At 41.1% G+C, this 21,422-nt stretch overlaps 1 protein-coding gene across 1 annotated transcript in view; it reads left to right on the top strand.

The window, feature by feature from the left end:
- unc13c (unc-13 homolog C (C. elegans)) overlaps positions 1 to 21,422 on the top strand; it is a 404,470-nt gene that overhangs the window by 237,014 nt on the left and 146,034 nt on the right. The window contains exons 25-28 of the mRNA XM_084408974.1: positions 4,526 to 4,614; positions 5,516 to 5,656; positions 5,744 to 5,867; positions 15,129 to 15,188. Of these exons, the coding sequence (XP_084265100.1) occupies positions 4,526 to 4,614; positions 5,516 to 5,656; positions 5,744 to 5,867; positions 15,129 to 15,188 (414 nt within the window). The remainder of the gene's footprint in view (positions 1 to 4,525; positions 4,615 to 5,515; positions 5,657 to 5,743; positions 5,868 to 15,128; positions 15,189 to 21,422) is intronic.

The following is a 21,422-nucleotide window of genomic DNA, read 5'->3' as shown; positions in this document are numbered from 1 at the left end:
CCCGTTACCCTCTGCTCACATTCTTTGAGAATAAAAGCTTTGTTGGACTATACATTATTTGGATAATTAGTCAAAAAATGAATCTGTCACAACTGATTCTGTTGCATAGAACTGAATAAAGAATAATATATTGATATTTAATATTAATATATTTTACATCCAATTTTAGTGTGTTACTTTCTATAAAACTAAAACTAAAGCACTGTATTATGTACATTTGCGGCAAATTTACACCGAGACAATAACGGTTTCGGTTTCAAAAACATACATTTTGAAACCCAGGTCCCCAAAACGCTGTTGTCGTGTAAATTAATGGCCAAAACGCATAAAAAGTTTTCCGTTTTTAGTTGAAAACAGTGTTGTGTAATGGCCCTTTTCGTTCTTTGTGACATTTTTATTTGACAATGCAACAAAAGATACCATGAATAAATACTAATAATTTAAAATGTAATTTATATTTCTGTAATGCAGATCCGATTTTTTAGCATCATTACTCCAGTCTTCAGTGTCACATGATTCTTCAGAAATTATTCTTATATGCTGATTTTCTGCTCAAGAAACATTTTATCAGGATTCTTTGGTGTATAGAAAAAAAAAATCGATATCTTTTGTATCATTATAAATGCCTTTACTATAACTTTTAATCAATTTAATGCATCCTTGCTGAATAAAAGCATACATTTCGTTTTTTTTTTCGTTTTTTTTTTTTAAAACCAAACTTTTGAATGGTTGTGTATATATATCACAGTAATGCATATGAGATTTATTCACATCACAGTAATGAGAATTGAAATGGTGGTGCTCTCAAAAAAATATACTTTTCATCAAGCACAATATCATTTATTTTTTATTTTTTATATTTCTTTTTCATTTAAACAAGCATTCTTTATGGGTCACACTTGCAAAGCATTTGTTGTGTTTGTGTTATCAGTCAGAATTACCTCCATTACCTCTTCGGTGACCGACATCTCCTCTGATCTCCATTAACCTGATGAGGTCTCTTGCACGAGCATTGGCCCGCTGCCATCATTGATTGATCTGGCCGCCCCTCTGCTTACCGGGAACCATAAACGCTGTTACAATTCACAAGTCAGCCATCCATCCCTGACTACATGGACGTCCTGCCTCACCCAAGCACAGCTATGGTGTTATACAAGAACTTTGACATTAAAATGCAACTAATAAACATAGGAAGGAAAACTTTCTGGTAACACTTTATTTCAATGGTCCACTTTAGTCCACTTTCCTACTAAGTATCTTTGCAACTACATATCAACTACCAGTCATTAGAGTTTTAGTAGACAGTCTAAATGTCTATTAATTCTTTTTTTTTTTTAATGGTCCCCCAACAGACATTCTATGCAAGTAATTTTGAAACTTGGACTGAAACCGAAACACCTGTTTTTAGACCACAATAATTTATTATTATGGTGTAGGGCCTCCTTTTGCGGCCAATACAGCATCACTTGGTCTTGGGAAAGACAGATACAAGTCCTTCACAATGACCAGAGGGATGTTGAGTCATTTCTCTTCCAGAACATTGGTCAAGTCACTATGTGTCTATGTGAAATTTCGGTTTTGCGCATACCTTAAATTATCTGTTTGTTACTGTAAAGCCGCTTTGAAACAATCTACATTGTTAAAAGCGCTATATAAATGAAGATGACTTGACTGACTTGACTTGTGATGCTGGTAGAGGAACATCTGATTTGCTCCTCCAAAATACCCCAAAGTGGCTCAAAATATTTAGATCTGGTGACTGCATGTCATGAGAGATGTTCATCTCATGTTCATCAAACCTTTCTGTCACAAGTCTTGCTGTGTGTATTTATGGATTATCATGCTGACACACGGTACCCCCTTCAGGGTACAATGTTTGAACCATTAGGTGCACATGGTCCTCCAGCATGCTTCATCCAGGATGCGCCCATCAAGCACAGTAGGGAATGCCATGATATTGCAGCTCAAACCATCACTGATCTTCCCCCGTGCTTCACTCTGGGCACGCAACAGTCTGGGTGTTAAGCCTCTTTGTGGCTTCTCCACAATGTAACTCTCCCACTGATGTGGGAAAGACAATGAAAGTGGACTCATCAGAGAACAATACACGTTTCACATTGTCCACAGCCCAAGATTTGCACTGTTGGCACCAATGAAATCGACATTTGGCATTGGCACAAGTGACCAAAGGTTTGGCATAGCAGCCAGACCATGAATATTGACTTTGTGGAGCTCTCGACAAACAGGAGAGTCCATGTGCGCATTTAATTCTGCTGTGAGTTGGGCAGCTCTATGTTTTTGGATACAATCCGGGTTATTACCTGGACATCCCTTTTAGACAGCTTCCTTTTGCTTCGACAGTTGCTCCTGTTGGATGTGGTTCGACCTATGTGGTGGCATGCCGACATTACCCTGGATACCATAGCTCTCGATACACCACAAAGACTTATTGTCCTGATCACAGATGAGCCAGCAAGACGTACACCAACAATTTGTCCTCTTTTGAACTCGGATATGTCTCCCATTATGTTGTTTGGATTACATTATTTTATGTACAGCTCTGCTAATTCAACCTTCACACTCTGCTCTTATTGACGGAATGTAAAATCAGTAAAGATTGGCCACCAGGCTGCACATATATAGGCATGAAATATTGGCCAGTGTTTCAGTTTCATTGTCCAACCCCTAACACCTAATCCTAACCTAACAGTTTACTAAAAATCTACTACAATCTACTAATACTCTAATGAGAGTTAGTTGACATGTAGTTGCAAATTTACTTATAGTTAGTAGGATGTCTAAAGTGGACCATCGAAATAAAGTGTACCTAACTTTCTTCCTTGTCTCATGGAGGTTATACATATTAGATGTACTGGACAGCCATAGATTCTGGAACGTTAGCATAATCAATAATGCCGTATGCCTCACAGTTTTAGCATATTTAGAGATGAGCAAGTCCAGTATAAAGAGTTTTTTTTTTTTTTTTTTTTCTCGGTTTGTCATTTCCCTGTAAAGTATTTTAAAATGGTCCATGTTGTCAGTAATTTTAAATAGCACAAATTTTATGCAGAATTACTTTGGTTTTCTGTATAATTCAGCCCTTAGGGTGTTGTGAAAGTGTAATTGACAGACGTTTTGCATGAATGTTTCAGCAAGTGCATTTTAAAGTCATTTCCACTTGGACACATTTTGTGTGACTGCAAATCTGCACATATTGAGCATTGTTTTTGATTGCACTATGATGAATACAGTCAAATGTGAAGTACACCGGAGATTCACGTGCATTATCAGTAAAATCTACCTGTGTGATGCAGACAAGGTAATGTTTGAATGCAGAACACCTGCATCTCATTTGCTCATCTGCTCTCATGCCTCTGATGTGGCTAGAGGCTTGTATTGAATTTGCCATCATCATTAGTCAAGCGACTCCTCAGTCAAGACCTTTTCAGACGCTTGACAGAAAGCATGCTGTGCAATGGCTGATAAAATCACCCAACCATGGCACGAAAACAAAGCTGTCTGTCAGTTCTCTAAATCAAGTGAACCTGTGTTAAAAACACAAAACATACAACCATATACTGTATACTGTATAGAAAAGTGATGTTTGGAGGGGATATTTGTTTTTAATGACCCTACAAGTTTGATTAAACCATCAAAATATGAGGACAATTTTTTTTTTTTATATGTATATTTTAAATGTGAGGGAAAAACAAAACACTAAACTTTGGTTAATTTTTTATATTTGTTATTAAAAAAATATTTGTATGACAGCCTGGCCAAAAAATTATGTCCGCACAGTTTGGCATGTTTCATTGCGTTATACTGTACTTATCTCAAATAAATTGACTCCAATAAAACAATTTAGTAAATAATAATAATATGTAATGATAAATAATAAATCAAATGTAATGAGAGAAAAGTTGGAGTTCAACAAGGTTACTCAGTGTTGGACATCATAAAATGTGTCTATTTAATTGACAGAAATAATAGCGTATTTAATTTAGCGTATTTTTGACAAACATCACAGGTCATTGTGTCACTCACTGCATCATGTACAGGATGAGTCAGTCTCCATCGCTCTGTAAATCTGCAAATGTCAAAAACATAAATACACTGTAATTTTGTTCATTATTTTTGTTCTTTTCTTGAAAACCAACTTTATCCTAGATTCACTTTTTGATTTCCACTAAGGTAAAAGTGGTTAGAAGTTGCACAAGTTACTGATGTGTTAATTTGCAATTCAACTTACTTTTTAATACTGACTAAATGGATAATAACTGCTTTATTCACTTAAACTCAAGTTTTATTTGCAGTTGGTTGGCTTGGTGAATTTTTGACCCTGCGTATGAATAATAAATGCATTTTTTGTATAATAAACTTTCGGTTCAGAAGAGTTTAGTATTTGCAATGCAACTAAATATTTCATAGAGGCATTACTGGTTGATTCTGAGTCTTCAGTGCTTCCTGTTCCTGTCATATGCAGCATATCCTGTTCACTGACAGTGACGCTGTGTGTCTCTTACAGCTGGATGCTGAGGCCAGTGGTTTGCTCAAAGAACTTCAGAATAAGCTCAATACGGTGCTGGATGAGCTCAGCGTGGTCTTCGGCTCCAGGTGAGATATCAGAGAACAATGGGTAAAGTTGTTGAGCCGGTGTAAATATAATGATATTTTGGTAACACTTTACTTAAAGCCTTTATTTACAGTATAATGCATTATATCTTATCATAAATAATTGTAACCAAATGCATTATAATATTTGCAGTTGTTTGTCGTGTTTTAATGCAGTATTCTTAAACACGTTTTAATGCATTATACTGTCTAAAGGTGTAACAATGAACAGATAAGTATTATAATGTATTATAACTGTGGTTATAATCTTTCATGAGATCATACAATGCATTATAAGGCACATTACACGGCATAATACTCAGCAATGGTGTAGACTTATGAATTTACACATGGTTTGTCTTAAAGCATATTAAAAACACCATATAGACATATGATATAAACAACATTAAAAGCTTGATTTTCACCATAGGGGGACTTTTAAAAAACTTTTATAATGCATTATATATAAAGACATATTTTAATGAACTTGCTAAAGTCAAGTAAAGAGTGTAAATTCCTCAAACAAATTAAATGTTAACACTATGATATAGGCTATGATATTATTGATTTACAGCTTTGATTACGTAAGCAAAGATGAAAAAAAGTTAATGCATTTAAATGAAAAACGGGAAATCATTCAAGGAATCATTCATAATTAGACCTGTGACATTTATGGACAAAGTAAATAGCATCCATTTTACATTTGTTTCATGTTGCCTTCCATGATTAAAAAGCATAGACATATAGACGATTAATGATAAAATGATTAAAAAAAAAATCATTTTAGCTCAAATGATAAAAATGTGTTGAACATGTTTTCATTATCAAATTAAATGATAGTATCTTAAATTACGTGTGATTATGAATGTTGTTTTCAAACTGAGTTTAACACGTCCATCCACAGTTTCAAGCCAGTGATTGAGGACTGTGTCAAACAAATGAACCAGGAGCTTGTGCAGATCAAAGGAAATGCAGGGAACAAGAGTAATGCAGCCATGGACGCAGAGACGGTCCTGCGACCCCTCATGGACCTGCTGGACAAGAAGTAAGAGAACTGCGGGATTACATTTCTTGAAACATGGTAACTAGCTGCATTTCTGTCTTTCACTCCATCCCCCTTTTTTTTTTCCAGCCTTATTCTGTTTGCTAAGATCTGTGAGAAGACAGTTCTCAAACGGGTTCTGAAGGAGCTGTGGAAAATTGTCATTAACACCATTGAACGACAGATTGTTCTTCCGCCGCTCTCAGACCAGACAGTAAGTGTAACAAGTCTTTTAGCCAAACGCACACACACAATACGTCGTCTCCTCTGCATCTGCTCCTAACAGAAGCTTATGGAAATTACAGGGCATCAGCTGGGTATATAAAGAGAGGTGTTGGTCTTTAAAAAGTGTTATTTAGTGGTTAAGGGATCTACAAATATGAATGCTGGTCATAAATATTAAGGAACACCAGCTGTTTTCGTGATTGATTGATTGATTGATTGATTGATTGATTGATTGATTGATTGATTGAATTAAAAATGAAATTTAATATTTTAAATGTGTGTGTGTGTGTGTGTGTGTGTGTGTGTATATACAGTACTGTGCAAAAGTCTTAGGCATGTTAATATCCCCCACCCCCCGTCCCCCCAAAAAATGGTTTTAAGTCAGTTATTTATATCTTTTGCTGTAGTGTGTCAGTAGGAAATATCAGTTTACATTTCCAGACATTCTTTTTGCCATTAATTGTAATAATCCAGTGAAATTTGTGTATGCACAAGGAGTCTGGCAACAGCCAGGATGATCTGATCTCACCATCATCGAGTCCGTCTGTGATTACATGAAGAAACAGAAAAAAACTGAGACAGACTAAATCCAGAAGAACTGCGGGAACGTCTCCGAGACGCTTGAAGAAACGTCTCGGTTACATATGGTAACCCTCGTTCCCTGAGGGAGGGAACGGAGACGTACGTCGTGGTGAACGACGAATAGGAATCTCGCTAGAGAGGCCAATCTACTTCGAGTGAAACTAAACGAGCCAATGCATATTGGCGTGCAATCATTTGCATCAGCTGTGCAGCCTCGCAGCGCGGATATTTAACGAGCAGCTGGTGCGATTGCACTTCAGTTTTTTGCTGAGGAGCCGAGCCGGTGAGCTGGCTGCCCCGGCGGGTCGCAGCAGATGTGGCAACGGGACGTACGTCTCCGTTCCCTCCCTCAGGGAACGAGGGTTACCATATGTAACCGAGACGTTCCCTATCGTCCGGTCACTACGACGTACGTCGTGGTGAACAACGAATAGGAATCCCTACCAAAGCGCCACAGCTGCTGCACCCCATCCAGCGCCCTGAGCAAGCCTCTACACCTTCTTGCCTGGAAGGACGATAGGAGAGGGCTTACACCGAGAGTATCCGTCACTGTTGTTCCATGATAACCCATACAGTGAGATTATTGGATAACACTGGGAAAGCGTGCCCGATCTGAGGGAGGGGAACGCTGCGGGAGCCACATTCTTAAGAAGAGTTATGTGGGAATACACATATGGACTAACCCGAGGGTTGTACTGCATATGAATAGTGGGTGACTTAGCCCAAGGGAAAGACACAGGCTTCCGTTTAGGAGCAGCCGTGGAAGATATACACACATGGGATCCCCGTAGGGTCACACATATGGGACCCAGCCTAGACCCGGTTCTCAAGGATTCAGCGGATAAAGGCCTGGCACCGGACGCTCCGCCACGTCCGGGCCGAGGGTGTTTGGAGGACTCGACAGGTTTTGACTCTGGAGCAATAAGGGTGCACAGTAGGGTGCAGCAAGCCGACAGAGCCGGTACTCACAGTGCTTCTACCCGTTTAGGGCGAGAACACGGGAGGACACCGGCTCTACACGTAGGCTATAGTATCTAGCAAACGTGTTAGGTGTCGCCCAGCCCGCAGCTCTACAGATATCTGTTAGCGAGGAGCCACGTGCCAGCGCCCAGGAGGATGCAACGCCTCTCGTGGAGTGTGCATGCAACCTGAGCGGGCAGGGCACGCCTTGAGCTTGGTAAGCCAAGGCAATGGCATCCACTATCCAGTGGGCCATCCTCTGCTTGGAGACAGCCTTCCCTTCTGCTGGCCTCCGTAACAGACAAAGAGCTGGTCTGAGGTCCTGACGCTTTGAATTCTGTCCACGTACATACGCAGAGCGCGAACGGGACAGAGCAAGCCAGGGCTGGGTCTGCCTCCTCCAGGGGCAGCGCTTGCAGGTTCACTACCTGATCTCTAAAGGGAGTGGTAGGAACCTTGGGCACATAGCCAGGCCGGGGTCTCAGTACAACATGGTTGTCACCCGGCCCGAACTCTAGGCGCGATTCGTCGACCGAAAATGCTTGCAGGTCCCCTACCCTCTTGATCGAGGCCAGTGCAATCAGCAGCAAAGTCTTCAAGGAGAGAAGCTTTAAGTCTGCTGACTGCAAAGGCTCAAAGGGAGCATCCTGAAGTGCTCGGAGCACCAGGGAAAGGTCCCAAGAGGGTATGGAGGGGGGACGAGGAGGATTTAATCGTCTCGCCCCCCTAAGGAACCTGACGACCAGGTCGTGCTTTCCAACTGTTTTGCCATCTATGTGGTCATGATAAGCTGAAATAGCGGCAGCGTGTTCTTTGAGGGTGGAGGGAGACAGCCTTTGCTCCAACCCTTGCTGCAAGAAGGAAAGCACTGACCCTATCGAACATCTTCGGGGGTCCTCTCTGCGAGAGGAACACCACTCGACGAACAGGTTCCACTTCAAGGCGTACACACGTCTTGTAGACGGCGCTCGCGCAGAAGTGATGGTGTTAAGTACCTCTGAGGGTAAGTCACCTAGAACCTCCGCGTCCCACCAGGGACCAGACATGGAGTTTCCAGAGGTCCGGACGCGGGTGCCATAGGGTGCCCCGTCTCTGAGTCAGAAGATCCTTCCTCAGAGGAATGGGCCAGGGAGGGACTGTCACGAGGAGCATGAGTTCTGGGAACCAAGTCCGGGTGGGCCAATAGGGAGCCACCAGAAGGACCTGCTCCTCGTCCTCCCTGACTTTGCACGGAGTCTGTGCAAGTAGGCTCACTGGGGAAAACGCATTTTTGCGAAGGCCCCGGGGCCAGCTGTGAGCCAGTGCGTCCGTGCCGAGTGTTCCCTCGGTCAGGGAGTAAAACAGCTGGCAGTGGGAGGTCTCTGAGGAGGCAAACAGGTCTACCTGAGCCTCCCCGAACTCTCTCCAAATCAGCTGAACCACCTGGGGGTGGAGTCGCCATTCTCCCGAAGCACAGCTCGTGATAGCTCGTCGGCCACACGGTTGAGCACACCGGGGACATACATGGCTCGAAGCGACCTCAGATGCTTCTGACTCCAGAGGAGGAGATGGCGGGCGAGTTGCGACATGAGACGGGAGCGTAGACAACCTTGTCGGTTGATGTACGCAACGGTCGCAGTGTTGTCCGTACGGACCAGCACGTCTCTGCCCTGAAGCGGCTTTTTTAAGCGGCTCAGAGTGAGACGTGCTGCAAGCAACTCAAGGCAGTTGATGTGCCAATGCAGTTGGGGGTCCGTCCACACCCCTGACACTGCATGCCCGTTGTACGTGGCACCCCAGCCGGTGGGAGAGGCATCTGTGAAACCACAGCATGCCTGGACACCTATTCCAAGGGGACTCCTGCCCGAAGGAACGAGGGGTCTGACCACGGACTGAAGGTCTGGCGGCACTCCGGTGTGATTGTCACCCTGTGAGTGCCGTGATGCCACGCCCATCTCGGGACTCGGCCGAAAGCCAGTGCTGAAGCGGTCTCATATGGAGCAGTCCAAGCGGGGTTACCGCTGCTGCCATATGCCCCAGGAGCCTCTGAAAGAATTTCAGTGGGACCGCCGTCCTGCCTTTGAACGTGTTCAAGCAGTTCAACACCAACTGAGCGCGCTGCTCTGTGAGGCACTCTGTCTGAGCGACCGAATCCAACTCCATACCGAGAAAAGAGATCCTCTGCACGGGGGCGAGTTTGCTCTTTTCCCAGTTGACCTGAAGGCCCAGCTGGCTGAGGTGCCTGAGCACGAGGTCCCTGTGTTCGCATAACTGATCTCGAGAGTGTGCCAGTATGAGCCAGTCGTCGAGACAGTTGAGGATGCGAACGCCCTGTTCTCTCATGGGAACAAGGGCCCCCTCTGTGACTTTCGTGAAGACACGGGTAGACAGGGACAGGCCGAAGGGCAGGACCTTGTACTGATATGCTCGACCCTCGAACGCAAGCACAGAACGGCCTGTGTCGAGGAAGAATCGAGACATGAAAGTACGTCCATCAGGTCGATCGCTGCAAACCAATCTCGGGGACGGACGCATTCGAAAATGCGTTTCTGCGTGAGCATTTTGAACGGTAGCTAGTGAAGGCTCCGATTCAAAACTCGCAGGTCCAAGATTGGTCGTAACCCATCACCTTTCTTGGGTACAATGAAGTAGGGACTGTAGTGCCCTGACCTCATATCGGCTGGAGGGACCGGCTCTATCGCGTCCTTCGCCAGTAGGACTGCGATCTCCGCACACAAGACATGGGCATCGGCTGCTCTCACTGTAGTGGAGTGGATGGCCCGAAACTTGCGGGGACGCCGGGCAAACTGAATCGCATAGCCGAGCCTGATGGTCCGAATGAGCCAGCGAGACGGACTGGGGAGCACTAGCCAGGCTCGCAGAGACCGTACAAGCAGGACCAAAGGGACCGTAGGCGTACCCGGAGTGGGGCAGCGAGGTGGAACACAGGGGCTCGGCTCGGGAGGCTCTCTCTGGGAGGCGGCCCGCAGCGGAGTCTGAGTGTGCTGTGCAACACTTACCCGGTTCCACGAGGCAGGAGGTGCAGGAGGCGGCTTGGTTGCGTTCTCGAACCGCACACTGTTGCCTGCTGGCGATAGAAGAGGCGGATGAGAGTGGTGAGGATTCTCTCCTCCCACTGCTCTCCTGGCCCTCTTCAGACCCAGGGATAGAAGAACTGCTCTTTTTTTTTTTTTTTTTGAGAATTTAGGTACCACTGTGACTCCAGTGGTGGAACACTCAAAAGATTCGTTCCCCGGCCCTCACCGGGTGAGAGCAGCTCCACCCATCTCCGGGTCACCCATCTCAGGGGTGATTGCTTCACCGACCACTTAAACAGTGGCTGAGACGGGCGGTGTCATCCTCCTGCAGCGGACACAGTAGAGCAGGCTGTGCCGGAGTGTTTTCTCTTTTTTTTTTTTTTTTTTGCAGGGGATGACACCCTTGGCGACGAGTAGACTGAGGGGTGGCCCACAAGGCACGCTGGTGGTGCGTCGGGGAAAGCGCTTCAGTCTGCTGCTAACTGCGGAGAACTGCTGGGCCAATTCTCAACAGTGTCGCCGAAAAGGCCACCTTGTGAGATGGGAGCATCGAGAAAGCGTACTTTGACGACGTCTCGCACCTCTGCAAGGACAGCCAGGGGTGTTTCTGGACCACCAAGGTGGACATCGTCTGGCCGAGGGCCTGCGCTGTGACTTAAACACGGTCAGTCGACAAGTGCAGCTCAACTCCGGCTCAGAACTACCCTCGTGCAATAAGAGTGCCTTGGCCTCGCATGCAGGGCAGAGGTGGCTCGCCAGAGGCACAGCCACCCCACCATCGAGGGTAGCGAGAGAGGTGAAAACTTATGCAGAATTTGGCACTTTTGGCGTTCCATATTTTGGCACCAATATAGCTCCATACTCCTAAGTTTTCAATGCACATCCGAGAAAGACCCGGGAAAGCATGGCTGTCAGTTCTGAATCTGATTCAGCATAAGCACACACACTATTACAGTGGGAACTCAGCATACTTCCTCATTTCCAGAACAAAACAGGCCCTCTCTCCGATGCAGCAATCGACATCTGCCCTCAGCTGGAGCCCTGAATGAAACGCTAGGTTCCTCCAATTTTGAAGGACCAGCAATCCCATCCAGAAGCTGCACAACTTGTGATGCGCTAGAGAGGGAGGGGCCCTAGGGGGTTGGTTCCCCGAAGGAGAAGCCCTCAGCTCTCAGATCACCCAAGCCATTCTACTGAAGTAGACCTCTCCTGGTGGCCACCAGGGAGGGCGCTACAACGGAGAATAGACAAGGAGACCGCGCACCTAGAGCGCCGAGCGAGCGCTGGGTTGCCGTGACAACCCGCGCTGCAGCCCGACAGCTCGACGGCACACGACACGCTGAGGAGCGAGAGATCCGTCGGGTTTTCCCCGCGGAAGCTCTCGCCGATCTCCACGGTCCCCCAGAGTGTCGAGCAGACCTGCAGCTGTGCTTTTACACACAAGCAGCGGCTGGCCAACAACAGAGGGGACTCAAACTTTCCGGAGAAAGAAGAGTTGACCGGCGTGCCGACGTGGTCATGTTCCCGTGCGAGAACATGAACCACCCACGAACACGGTCTCACATGTTTCCCAGGCATGCGAGACAGTGATCGTGGCCGTCAGTGAGGACAGGAAACGACCGCAACCAGAAACACACGGGTGGAATGTCATCTTTAGAAAGACGCAACTCACACCCATGTAAGCTCTTTCAGGGAAATACTCTCCTTGGTACTGAAGCACACAGGGGAACGGTCGCAGCGGACACAGACAGGAATGCAACCTGTTGTGCGCTGTCTCTCTTCACGGCGGTCTTACCAGCCATAAGAACGGCTATTCAGCGCTCTTGGCGCACCGTTACCAGCTGTGAAAACAGCTTTTTTGTTTTGCTCAGTAACACAAAAACAAAGAGAGAAAAGAAAGTCGACCCCACTGCTGCGCTGTATCGCCCGCACCAGACACGAGAGATCATCTTGAAGAGCTTGCTCGTTGTTTGATCACTCAGTAGATTAAACAGCATCGAAACGCTCGGCTCCGAAGCAAAAAGCTGAAGTGCAATCGCACCAGCTGCTCGTTAAATACCCGCGCTGCGAGGCTGCACAGCTGATGCAAATGATTGCACGCCAATATGCATTGGCTCGTTTAGTTTCACTCGAAGTAGATTGGCCTCTCTAGCGAGATTCCTATTCGTCGTTCACCACGACGTACGTCGTAGTGACCGGACGATAGGGAACCTTCCTGCAAAGCTACCTGAAAAACTATGCGCAAGACAGTGTACCTGAACAAAAGCCGTTTTGGTCGTTACACCATATATTGATTTGAATTAGTTAATAGAAGTTAAATCATAAATAATTTCAATGTGTGATTTTATTTTTGAAAGCATTCTCACTTTACAGCATTTTAATACAAGTGCCAGTACTTTTCACAGTACTGTAGCTTTGCAGGAAGGTTTCTTCAAGCGTCTCGGAGACGTTCCCGCAGTTCTTCTGGATTTAGTCTGTCTCAGTTTTTTCTGTTTCTTCATGTAATCACAGACGGACTCGATGATGGTGAGATCAGATCATACCGGCTGTTGTCAGACTCCTTGTGCATACACAAATCTCACTGGATTATTACAATTAATGGCAAAAAGAATGTTTGGAAATGTAAACTGATATTTCCTACTGACACACTACAGCAAAAGATAGCTAACCCTATTATAAATAACTGACTTAAAACAATTTTTTGGGGGGGACGGGGGGTGGGGGATATTAACATGCCTAAGACTTTTGCACAGTACTGTGTATGTATATATATATATGTATATATATATATATATATATATATATATATATATATATATACATGGGTCAATGACGTGACGCCTAAATTTTCTGTCCGATTGCATTTTTTCATGCAAAAACGGGTTTAAATGCATAAAAAGATACTGCATATTTGAAGTACCTCTCCCATGTATGTACTCACTTTAACTCATCAAAAACCTTTACTTATTTGTTATTTTTTTGTTATTTAAAGTGTCAAAACATCATGTGGTGCGACCGTCCGGCCATAACTTCTGTTTTGAAAACGTCTTTGAAATTACTCTGAATTTATTCAAATTTATTTTCTGCACTATTTGGCATGATTTCCAAAATGTTTTGTAATCCTTTAAAAAAATTCAAAGCATTTGTATTTATATTTCCATCATAATATACAAACAAACTTTGTCCGATGATGTCCATTTTATGAAATATCATGTGGTGTGACCATCAAGGAACTACCATTTTGGGACTTTAATGTTGAAAACTATTCAAACACAGGACGTTACATCATATACCAATTTACCAAGGACCCATGGAAGCAGCAAGCAGGTTTGTAATTCTCTCAAATTGGAAAAAAAATAAACCTTTGTAATGGTTGGTATGTAGTTGCCAAATTTGGATGTCATGTGGTATGACCTAAAAAAACTATTGACCCCAAATGTTACCTGTATACAATAATTTTATGAAATAATTTATATCTATTACATTATTATTTGTTAGAAAGAAATTCTAAGTCAAGTTAAAAGAAATGGTGCACTTGTGTTTTTGATGTGATTTTTATTAAAAAAAAAAAGTTTATGTTCAGGAAAATTCTGTGAAATTTGTATGAAATCTGGTTTAAATCAATTTTTTTGTATAAAATGTATTGTTCATTGATCTCTTTAAATAGATTTTTAACTATATAAGGTCTTCGTGTCATTTGGAGCGACCACTTATCATTTGGTGCGACCAATAAAAGCAATCGCTGTATTAAATGTAAAATAAAATATCTTATTTTTGTGGCTGAAATATGAATCACTGACACAGTATGCTTTAGTAAATGATATTTTTAAAACATTTATATCAGTTTTATGTGATTTACAGGAAAAGTAAGTCTGTTAACTAGATTTAAGAAGGCAACTCGGAAATTATAGAACAAAAAACGAGATCATTATTTACAAAAACTCAAAAGAAATGCAAAACTTGGTTTCTAAACACTTTAATTACTAAGAACTTGTAAAAAAAATGTTTAAGCATGTTAAGGAAATTAATTAATTTTAAGATAAATCACAGTCGCACCACATGACATTTTTTAAGGCTACGGACAATTCATCTAGATGAAAAAACACTAAAATCACTTAAATTTAATTTTTTAATTTAATTTAGGTGTACACAACATCCTTAATGTTTGAACAATTGCAACAGATATTATTATTTTTTGTATTTTAAAATTGACCTGTCGAAAATCCTTATACGTCATTGACCCACATACACACACACACACACACACACACACACACACACACAAACAAACACAACACACATACATATATAAATAGGTTTTATGGAGGCCTTATGTATTGTACTTTATAGCCAAAATGAAATAAAATATTTAATGGAGAGCTTATATATTTTTATTTATTGCTAAAATAATTTAATCAAACCATGTGTATAGGGCTTATAAATAAAATGTGCACAATGACCCTCATTGTTTTTGTAAATAATATTCCAGAAAGTGATGGTAACTAACAAAACTTTCCTTCAGGAGCTTCCTGGCCATCTTCTTAAAAAGCTGAATCTGCACCCAAAGACTCGACTGCCAATTACACTAAACAAATTCTGTTTCACTCGCTGAACGACATGTCTCCTGAGATAGTTCATTCCTAAAGGGGTGAATTACTTTTTGACTTTTTGTTTTGTACTTTGTTTAACAGCAAGGGGCTCAGATGATTTTCAGTGCTGCCAAGGACCTGGGTCAGCTCTCCAAGCTCAAGGTGAGGCTTTTGTTTTGTTAAGAATTTCAGTGGTCCCACTTAATATTAAGTGTATTTAACAACTGTGTACTAACATTTTAATTAATCATTTGATACAATGCACTTGTTTTTAAATTGTACTTACATGCTCCTGCATGTAATTACATCTATAATTACATTGTTGATCCTTCCCTTACTCTTTTATCCACCCTTAAACCTAGCCATACCACCAAACCTGTCCTACACTTACCCGTATCCCACCTCAATAGCAGCGAATGTGTTTTGCAACATCAACACGTTAAATATATTGTAGCTTGTCTTTTTCTTTTTTTTTTATGTAACTCTATCAATACTATAAAGTATGACCATAGCTGACCTATTGACCATTACGTCACCCGTAAGTTTCTAAAGAGCATTTTTGAAGCCCAAAGTTCACAGTTCTCATGAAGGGCAAAATTATCTATATAGACCAAAACCACTTTTTGTACCAGGCTGTAAACATATATTTTTCTGCTGTAAAGTTGGGCATTTTAACATAGGGATTGACTCTCTTTTGGAGCCTGTCTCTAGCGGCCAGTCGATGAATTGCAGTTTAAGTCACTTCCGTATTGGATTCAAGAGAGAGTCCAGAATGTTGCCGCTTGGTTTGAACATGACCCCCAAAATGGGAGATACTTGGTTTAATAATCAAGCCTCTGAGTACAAGTATTTGTGTATTATATTGTAGATAGAAGCGAGGCATGTTCAATTTAAAGTGTTGTTTTCCATCCTGACAGAGGGAGGAAAGGCAAACAGGCTGCGACTGACAGAGAGTTTTATGTTTTGTCAGATTTAGAAGGCAGTGCTCCTCAAGGACACAGAGCAGAAGTAGATATCCTCCTTGAGAAATTACAGCAGTGCTTGGGGCTTTCATGAAGCTTGCGTTTTGAAACGTATGCTGTGAAAATGGTTTCCAGCTTACGATAAAGCTTTGTAGCTGTCTGTCAAAAGCTTCCACCGCTGCCCGCTTACATCATGACAGTTTCTCTAGAATCACGCCGTAAAACGTTCCCGGTTGCGAGAGATCTGCTGGTGTAATTAAATCCACCCTGCTGAGGAGTTTAAATCCAGAGAAGGATGGGCACTTTGGATCTGAACAGGTGTCAGGCAGATGGAGGGTTTCTCGTGATTATGTCTCCACAGTCCAGTGGCAGATACTCTCCATCTCATTTGTCCCTCTCTCTCATTTCATATGCATTGAAACATCTCTGGTCAATTGCAGCTTTACCTCAAAAATGCTTTTTATGGCTCCTGTTCTCTGTCTTGCAGTAACTGTGTGTATAATTCAGCTGTTCTGTTTTCTAAACCATTGTAGTCTATGGCTTATACAGATTAGTATAGTATATATACATATATAGGGCCAGATTTACCAACAGCTTGCGCCAGCGCAAACCCTCTTTCGGCTTTAAAAAACTGCTGCCAGGATTTACTGAAGACACGCAGTGAAAAAATAGCGCTGAAAAGGCGTGGACAGTTATTTTTGCATATGCATTTGTATGAGTTTCCCTTTCAGGCACAACATTTATGAGAGGAGAGTATTTAAATAATAAATAAAAAGAAAGCTTTTGAAGGAACAGAAAGCTCTCAGACTTCATCAAAAAGATCTTCATTTGTGTTTCGAAGATAAACGAAAGTCTTACGGGTTTGGAAGGACATGAGGGTGAGTAATTAATGACAGAATTTTATGTTTTAAGAATAATTATGTTCTTTCATATCAGTTTGGGAATAAAATGGTTAAAGAACATTATTATTATTATTTTGCAGAATGTAATGAAAGAAACGGAACACACTCGGTATTATAATTGTAGATGATTTTTTATTCAATTTCATTCCAGTAATTTAACCGGTAATTTAAATACTAAGGTTTGTACTCGTCAATGTACTGGTGTTTGCGCCATTATTTACCACCCAAAAAAGCACGTCTTGAACCAGACGCTACCTGGTAGATTGTGTTGGTCATTATGGAAATGATCTAACTGCGTCTGTGTTCTTTAATTTGTACGTCATCAGTAGATCATGCGCAGAACTTGCCCACTCCCATCGGCGCTGTTTTGGAATTGCGCTCTCTCGCTAATTTTGCCCTGTTTAGTAAATCTGCCCCCTAGTATAGTATGGTACAGAATCTGCATGCTATTTACTACATTTTCAATTCTACTGATAACCTTTGGTTGTTAAGGTGATTATCTGTGGTTGCTTTTATTGCATTGTGCATCAAGTGAAATTTAGCTGTTTTATAAAAATCTTTATATGACAAGTTTTAAATGTGCAGTAAAATGTGCATCTAAAACACAGTGAATGTGCATTGTGCAAAATGTGCATTCAGTATTTGTGGATTTATTGGTCAGTCTGAAAGTGTGTACTGACCTGAAAAGAGAGTTGTCAGTGGACATACCGATCATCTAAACACCTGATCAATACACTCGGTCGAAGTGCTAAAGGTGTGACTGCTTCTTTAAAAAGGTGACCTTAAACTGGAAGAAGTCAATGGACAGAATCAGCTCTTTCTACACACACACAGATTAACTTACACTGATTTGATGTGGGATTAATGTTCATTCACACGCCACCCTGATATCACTCTCAGGCTTATTTGTATTAAACTTTGCACCGCCATTGACCTGTGCGATTAAATGAAATTGAAGTTTAACTGCCTGACTTCAGTCTTGCATCATGGTGAGGCCACAAAGTCTTCTGGGAGCTGTCACTTTTGATTCTAATGAGCGGTAAGGAGCTCTCTGGGAAAGGCCCTGTTCACCTCTGAATGTTGTATACATGCAAAAACTCACACTAAAAGACTGATGCACACTAGTGATTCACAAAAATCCTGAGCTTTTGTTTGTGTTTTACCTGAATCTTCCACCTAATATCATCCATTCAGTGTTCTGGGGTCGGTTTAGCCTAGTTTTGACTTAAATGGACACCAAGTTACGACTTACGCACTTCTAAATATTTTTGCGTTGCACCATTAAACTTAGTTGAAGCCTAACTCTGCATATAAACTAAATATTTATTAACCATTGGAATAAAATATCAGACAGACTGAACTGCATCAATAAGCTCTTCTTTTACCTGACAGACTTCAATTCTTTAGACATATGATAATGCTGACATTTACACTCGCTTACATTTTAAGAGAGAGAACATTATGTGAAAAGATTACTTTGTTAGCGGCTCTTTAACACGAACCCGTCCTAAAACAGCCCGCTGCTGTGTGCATCGTTCCATGTTGTGCATGTCAAATATCAGTCATAATCAATAAAGTAATTTCTTATGTTTTTTGTATCAATATTTATTTACTGATCCTTATTAATTTAATTTCAAATACAGTTTCTGAATGTTATTTACATATAAAAACTCGGTAACCCTTTCTTTTACAGTCCCCTAATTACTAGGTATTTACCTGGTAAATATATGGTAAGTTATAGTTGGTTATTGGTAATTACCACAGGTAACAAGTATGTAAATGCAGAGAAACTACAAACTAATTACTAGGTATTTACCTGGTAAATATATGGTAAGTTTTAGTTGGTTATTGGTAATTACCACAGGTAACAAGTATGTAAATGCAGAGAAACTACAAACTAACTACTAAGTATTTACCTGGTAAGCATATGGTAAATTATAGTATTTTAGTGTGTAATTACTTAAGGTGATTAGTATGCAATTACAGAGAAACTACCAGGGAAAAAAAACACCACTGTTAAATATCAACTCAACAAAGTACTGTGTACTTGTTACCTGTTTAGGTTGGTAATAACTCCGATTTAATTGTGTACTTCCTCAGAATGTAGGCAGACTATTTTTAGAAACACCTCCAGTATTACCCATCAATTCAAGTTAGGTTTGTAGTTATACTAGGGTTATGTTGGTAACAGTCCATGTTTATTTATTACTATCTTGAAATTAAGACGGTAGTTTCCAATAAATTACCTTGTCTTACATAGTTGTTGTTCATTGCTACACCCATTTATAGAGGGTTTATCAAATAATTTACCTTACACTTACCTGGTAACTACCCCGCAGGAACAGTTTTCCCTAATGTCATGGCACATCTTAAATACTGGGTATGTTCTTGCAAATGTTTTTACAATTTACTCAGTAAGTAAAGTGTAACTGTACTGTAAAATGAAGCCTTGTTTATTTCCATGGTATTACCGGAATTGTACCATATAACTTGATCATTCCCTTTTCCATATAGTCACAATTTTTTACCTCATATGTCCTGCAACGTTACCAAGGAAAACATGACAATTTACTCAGTAAGTAAAGTGAAACTGTACTGTAAAATGAAGCCTTGTTTATTTCCATGGTATTACCGGAATTGTACCATATCATTCCCTTTTCCATAGTCACAATTTTTATTTATTTGTTTTCCTAGTATGTCCTGCAACGTTACCAAGGAAAACATAACAATTTACTTGGTAAGTAAAGTGTAACTGTACTGTAAAATGAAGCCTTGTTTATTTCCATGGTATTACCGGAATTGTACCATATAACCTGATCATTCCCCTTTTCCATATAGTCACAATTTTTTTTTACCTCATATGTCCTGCAACGTTACCAAGGAAAACATGACAATTTACTTGGTAAGTAAAGTGTAACTGTACTGTAAAATGAAGCCTTGTTTATTTCCATGGTATTACCAGAATTGTACCATATAACCTGATCATTCCCCTTTATCATATAGTCACAATTTTTTACCTCGTATGTCCTGCAACGTTACCAAGGAAAACATGACAATTTACTCAGTAAGTAAAGTGAAACTGTACTGTAAAAGGAAGCCTTTTTATTTCCATGGAATTACTGGGATCTTACCCTATAATCTGTTATAGCAACGTAACTGTAGCTATTACAGATTATAGGGTAAGATCCCAGTAATTCCATGAAAAAAAAAAAGGTTTCCTTTTACAGTAACGTTCCAGTTTCACTTTACTTACTGAGAATGTTCAACGTGATCTCATGAGAATACGTGTGTATTTTTACGTAAAGTGTAATTCTACCATACGTACATTTACTTACGTTTTATACACACAGAAACGTATAAGTAATTTATTGGAAACTACCATCTTAATTTCAAGATAGTAATAAATAAACATGGACTGTTACCAACATAACCCTAGGATAACTACAAACCTAACTTGAATTGATGGGTAATACTGGAGGTGTTTCTAAAAATAGTCTGCCTACATTCTGAGGAAGTACACAATTAAATCAGTTATTACCAACCTAAACAGGTAACAAGTACACAGTACTTTGTTGAGTTGATATTTAACAGTGGTGTTTTTTTTCCCTGGTAGTTTCTCTGTAATTGCATACTAATCACCTTAAGTAATTACACACTAAAATACTATAATTTACCATATGCTTACCAGGTAAATACTTAGTAGTTAATTTGTAGTTTCTCTGCATTTACATACTTGTTACCTGTGGTAATTACCAATAACCAACTAAAACTTACCATATATTTACCAGGTAAATACCTAGTAATTAGTTTGTAGTTTCTCTGCATTTACATACTTGTTACCTGTGGTAATTACCAATAACCAACTATAACTTACCATATATTTACCAGGTAAATACCTAGTAATTAGGGGACTGTAAAAGAAAGGGTTACCAAAAACTCTTATGTTATTCATGATCAAGTAGGCTATCGTATTTAACTGAAACATATTTTTTACCGTTAGTAACGTGAGGCAAAAGAAGTTAGAATGAAGGATAAACTGAAATTCACGGCATTTCAACACAAATTCTGCTCACGTATTTGAAGGCTGCTATTGGATCATCGAGGCTAAACGTCATATTATGCGACGACGCATTACTTTACGGAGAGCTTACGACCTACTAGCAACATTCTGCCTTACGAACAAATGGTGCAACGGAACAAAGTACAGACTTAGTTACAAACTAGCTAGTAGTTACTAAGCCTCCTAGTGTGGACTTTACGTTCCAATTTAAGAAAGAACCTACGAACGGCTGGTGCAACCCTACACTGGTGTTAAAGCAACTGACTGGAGAAGCTTGAAAGTTTGAAAACAGTTGGGCATTTTAGAAAAAGGAAAGTCTAAATTATCATTTTATGCATGGTATTTCATCAAAATTGAATAAAGTCTGCATGAAATGGAATTTATTATAGTCTTTTCTTCCCTATTGTGGCGGATATTCGAGTGGAACGACTTCTGGAACAAGAACAAATGTAAGGCGGGACTTGATTTTGTC

This window comes from Rutilus rutilus, assembly GCF_951802725.1.
Source record: "Rutilus rutilus genome assembly, chromosome: 5".
Taxonomy (NCBI): Eukaryota; Metazoa; Chordata; class Actinopteri; order Cypriniformes; family Leuciscidae; genus Rutilus; species Rutilus rutilus.
The sequence above is the reverse complement of the archived record's forward strand: the minus strand, read 5'-3'. Positions and strand labels throughout refer to the sequence as shown.